The sequence below is a fragment of the Vitis vinifera genome, chromosome 19, assembly GCF_030704535.1.
Source record: "Vitis vinifera cultivar Pinot Noir 40024 chromosome 19, ASM3070453v1".
NCBI lineage: Eukaryota > Viridiplantae > Streptophyta > Magnoliopsida > Vitales > Vitaceae > Vitis > Vitis vinifera.
The window spans coordinates 10,103,343-10,108,396 of record NC_081823.1 but is presented as its reverse complement, the minus strand read 5'-3'; the positions used below and the strand labels follow the sequence as shown (position 1 = coordinate 10,108,396).

At 35.6% G+C, this 5,054-nt stretch overlaps 1 protein-coding gene across 1 annotated transcript; it reads left to right on the top strand.

Annotated features, from left to right (window-relative positions):
- Positions 1-1,808: 1,808 nt before the first annotated feature.
- On the top strand, positions 1,809-5,054 carry LOC100258359 (heavy metal-associated isoprenylated plant protein 41). Its single transcript, XM_003634716.4, has 3 exons — positions 1,809-2,118; positions 2,876-3,074; positions 4,175-5,054. Exons 1-3 carry the CDS (start codon positions 1,932-1,934, stop codon positions 4,854-4,856), a joined length of 1,068 nt encoding a protein of 355 aa, XP_003634764.3. The 5' UTR covers positions 1,809-1,931; the 3' UTR covers positions 4,857-5,054.

Here is a 5,054-nt window from a genome sequence, read left to right as displayed (position 1 = left end):
CCTCCAGAGTCATTTAATCAACCCGAGTCCATTGTTGACTTGTGGGATAAGGAGCACATCCAAGAGGAAACGGAGGAAAGAGCACTTTCTCAACAAACCCATGAGGCAGAACCGGGTCCTAATCCAAGCAAACTTCCAGGTAACAATGCTCCTGATGGTACTGTTGATTCCGAGTTAGAAAATGATATTCTTAATATGCCCATAGCTTGGAGGAAAGGAGTTAGATCATGCACTCAGCATCCCATTGGAAATTTTATTTCTTATGATAAGCTATCACCTACGTTTCGTGCATTCACTTCTAGCATCACAGAGATACAAGTTCCTCAGAATATTCAGGAAGCTTTCAAGCATCCCATGGTGTTATACTGCGACAATCAAGCTGCCATCAGTATCGCTAAGAATCTGGTTCATCATGATTGAACTAAGCACGTGGAGGTAGATCGACACTTTATCAAGGAAAAGATTGAAGAAGGAGTTTTCAAAGTCAGCTACATCCGACAAACTGTCAAACGGCTGACATTCTCACAAAAGCTCTTGCTCGAGTTAACTTCGAAGATCTGACAGAAAAACTTGGAATGATCAACATCTACAACGCGGCTTGAGGGGGAGTGTTGGAAATCAAGCCAGCATCCTCTGTTTACTTCCCTAATTAGTGTAATGTACAGCCTTTATTATAATTGATTTAGGAGTAATTCTAGCAAGGTAGTTTATTCACTTTCCATGTAAGAGTAGTTTATATATTTAGGAGTAATTCTAGCAAGGTAGTTTATTCACTTTCCATGTAAGAGTTTATTCACTTTCCATGTAAGGGAAATTCCATTCCGGAATTGTCTCATATCCGTAGGCTATTTATTTATGCTTTCATTCATTGTAAAGCGAGGTATCACAGAATGAATTGAGGTGTTCCTCCATATTTTGTCTTCAAATTCTTCATATTTTTCTTCAAATTCTTCAATCATCAATCTCTTTTAATTACTTCCATCACTTCGGGTATCAAATGCTTTGATGAAATGGACTTTACTTCCCTTTTTTCTTTTTTTCTTTTTTTTCTTTTATCACTTTATTAATCCGAATAGAGTGCCTCCACGTAGCATATTTGCACATTAAAAAAATGGCCAAGTCCACCCAAGTCTTTGGACGTACGAATCATGGGAAACTTCTTTACCTTCTGATATTGCTCTCCCTTCACTCTCAGCACAACTCTCATCTCTCACACCCAAGACTGATGGATCTCCTGCAATTCAAGCACCAGTACTGAATATAAGTTATGACAAAAAAGCTTATTTTTCTTTTGAAAGGTTTTTGAGTTCAATTAGAATCCTCAATTAAAATAATTTTAGTACATCTTATCTTGCTTTATACACTCCCATTTTACTAAATTTTTATGATTCGTCCGGTTATGAGGGTCTGATCATCACAGAGTCCAAAATTGTTTTATGTTTTCTATTTTTAAAAATATTTTGAATAATATATTTTAATTGTTTTTTTATTTTTTTTATTTTATATTTTCACTTGTTTATTGATAATTATTTTAAAAAATAATTATACAAACATGCAAAATAATTAAAAATAAAGCACTAAACATAAAAGTTATTTTTAAAATTCATTTAAAAATATTAAAAATAAATTAAAAACATTTTCAATCTTTGAACAAATTTTTATTTAACAAAATTAAAGAACAATTTTTAAAAACTATTCTTAATACTTATTTTTTAGAACCGGTACTTTCAAAAACAATTATTAAATAGGTCCTAAACCTTCCATTTTTGGTCTCCTTTTTTTTGACAAAAACATCCTCACTATTTTCTTAAAAAATATTTCTATTTGAAAGTCATCTCTATTTTTCAAATAAGCCCCTTAAACACGGCCAAACTTTCACTGCCTTTCTCTCTCAAAGAGTCTCTCTGGTTCTGTAACTGTAGAAAGCGTCAATGGCTGTCGGGGAGGAAATGGTGAAAGATGAAGTGGGTGTGGAAGAACAAGAGAAACGGTTGATGCATTATTCCTCGTTTCATCAAATTCTCTTGGTTGGTGAAGGAGACTTCTCTTTCTCTCTGTGTTTGGCTCACTCTTTTGCTTCTGCTTCCAACATCGTTGCTTCTTCTCTCGACCCATATGGTCTCTCTCTTTCCCTTTTCTCGTATTTTATATGTATTGGAATCAACTCGTTACTTGTGTACTATACTCTAATCTTGTAGTCCTTAGCCCTGTATACTTTTGGGAAACAGTAGAAGGGGAATTATTTTCTTAATTTGGTTGTCATGACTGGAAGAGAAAGAAGCATGCCAGAAGTATGGAGGAACTTATACATTTTGACACTCATTTTATGGGTTGAAGAAATGGTCAACCTTGGAATATAAGTGAAACTTGCTTTTGCGTTATTTTTCTTTCTCAGTTTCTGAGAACCAAACATCTGGGTTTGGAGATGAAGGACTATTTTGAAAGGAAAGCAACTAGGGACAGTCACGAGGTGGAATTTGGAGAGCTTTTATTTTATTATCAACAAAATATTTTTTAACATTGTGTGAGTTTTTTATGGGTTTATGTTTTTCCAAATCCTCCTGTTGGACAAGAATTCCCCATTGTTATTGTACTTTCCAAATATCAAAATTGACAAGGGTTCTGACTTCTATGATGCTCTGAAATTGAAATGCCATTTTCATTTTGGGTAAAAGGATAGGCAAATTAAGAATTTGAAGGTTGTTATATTCAATATTTGGGGAGTTATCACATTTGTGAATGTTTCATTTGTTTAGTTGAGGTTTAGTCTTTGTTGAGTTCAATATACAAATTTTTAAATTAAGGTGTAGTCTCTCTGTTTTATGAGGAAGGCTATTTTTTGGACAACTTGTTTTCTGACACAATCTTAAACTAGATGTTCTGATAAAGATGTACAAGAAAGCAAAATCAAATTTGGAAGCTTTAGAGAAGCTGGGAGCATCTCTTTTATTTGGAGTGGATGCAACCAAGATGAAGCTTCATACTGATCTGAAGATGTGGAAATTCGACCGCATTATATATAACTTTCCTCATGCAGGCTTCCATGGAAAGGAAGACAACAGGCTTATGATTAAGTAAGGCCTCATCTTTTATTTCTTATCTATGTGATGGAAATTTCATAATTCCTCAAAACTACCTTCTCTCTGTACGAAGAAAATGTATTGTTGTTATGGATATGATATGTAGCTTGAATTTCACAGCAAAATCTTCCATACACTGTAGTTGCTCGTCATGGTCAATGTTACTTTTCTCCTATGTTTTATTTGTGTTTGTGAGTTCATTTACATTTCATGCCCTTTTTGTCTATGCACAGAACTGTGTGTTTGTTCAATTGGTTCAGATGGTGATGCTCATCAAGGTAACTAGCTGTGGGTTTGGATCACGCATTGGATGATCCCATTCAAGTCCTCATAAGGGGAAATTTTGACCACTTTATCAAAGTGGTGAAGATTCATAACACATTCTATGGTCATATGTTTACCTATTTCTGCAGTATATAGCCATGAGTCTGCACAAGTGCAGTATGAATCACATCTGCATGGTCATGTGTAGGTTTCCAATGCCTCCATAATGAGATTACGTTATAATTTCAGTTTCTACATGTTGATGGACAAAGTCTCCATCACAAAAGCCAGGGCAGCAAAGGATAGAACTGGGGGGTATTTGGAACCCTACATGTAACTGAATCAGTTATTGTCTTCATAGTATTTTTAAGAATTCTAGTTGTTACTATCATGTACCATGGGCATTGGCTCATGTGCTGGTCTTCAGCTCAGATGCTAGGCATCTAACTTACAATCTTAAAACAAGATGTGAGTGCTGCTATACAGATGCACCAGAAATATCATGCCTTTGCTTCCAAATGATGGGAGTCCTGGGTTTCTCTTTTGAAGTGGTAGAATATATATCAAAGATACAAATATGTAGAAGAAAATTTTCATTATCACAGGTAAATTAATTATAGACATCATCATCTGATAATATTTTCTACCAGTGTGTCTGACAACCAAAAAAAAATAAAAATCAAAAGGAATACGAGTATCTTTGATGCATTGTTTTCTGCTGATTTCAAATGGTTCAATGTAGTTGTACCTAAGGCTTTTATAGAATGGCTGATTTCTTTATTAATTCTGTGTGGATTGTACTTATGTTGTCATCCCATCTTATGCTACAGTATGCATAGGGATCTTGTGCATGGTTTCTTCAGGAATGCAAGTGGCATGCTAAGAGCCAATGGTGAAATTCATGTAAATCACAAAACCACAGCTCCATTTTCCCACTGGAATCTTGAGGAACTTGCTTCTCAAAACTCTCTGGTGCTGTTTGAGTGTGTTGATTTTAAGAAAGAGGACTACCCAGGCTATAACAATAAGAGAGGAGCTGGTTCAAGATGTGATGAGCCCTTCCGTTTGGGAGCTTGCGGTACTTTCAAATTCAGATTCTCCCCCATTGCTATGAAAATGTCCAGAATCGTGTGCCACTCTGATTTAAATCACCGAGGATCTCAGCAAATTAATCTAATGCAAATGCAGCAGTGGCCAGGTTCATCTGATTACAGAGGTCCTGGAAGAAATATTTTAGCAAATATGAATGGCATCCCAAGGCATATGGGGTTACCTTTAACAATCTTTGATGGATACTTCAATCATGCTGTGGAAACATTTGGAAGAAATGGTTACGATGTGGGCTATACTGTTCATGAAGCATTTAGGCTTGGCTTTGAAAGATATATGGCTGAAGGTCCAGGAAGAACCTTGACTGGTTACATAAACCTTCTGCAAGAGCTTCAACATTTGAGCAGGTTGAGATCAGCATTCCTACAAAGGATGTTATTGGGTCCTGATCACTACTTGTAAAGAAGGAGAAATAGAACATGTTTCTGAGAAGTGAGCACCTTTTGCCTTGTTTGCTAGTGAATACAAGTTAAGCACCGGTGTTGTTCTATAGGTGAAAACTATACTCCTCTTTTTGTTTTTGGTTTTTGTCTCAGTACACTTGTCTGCAGGAGAGCAGGAATTATTGTAAATTTTATAGAAATTCATACTTCTAGGTGA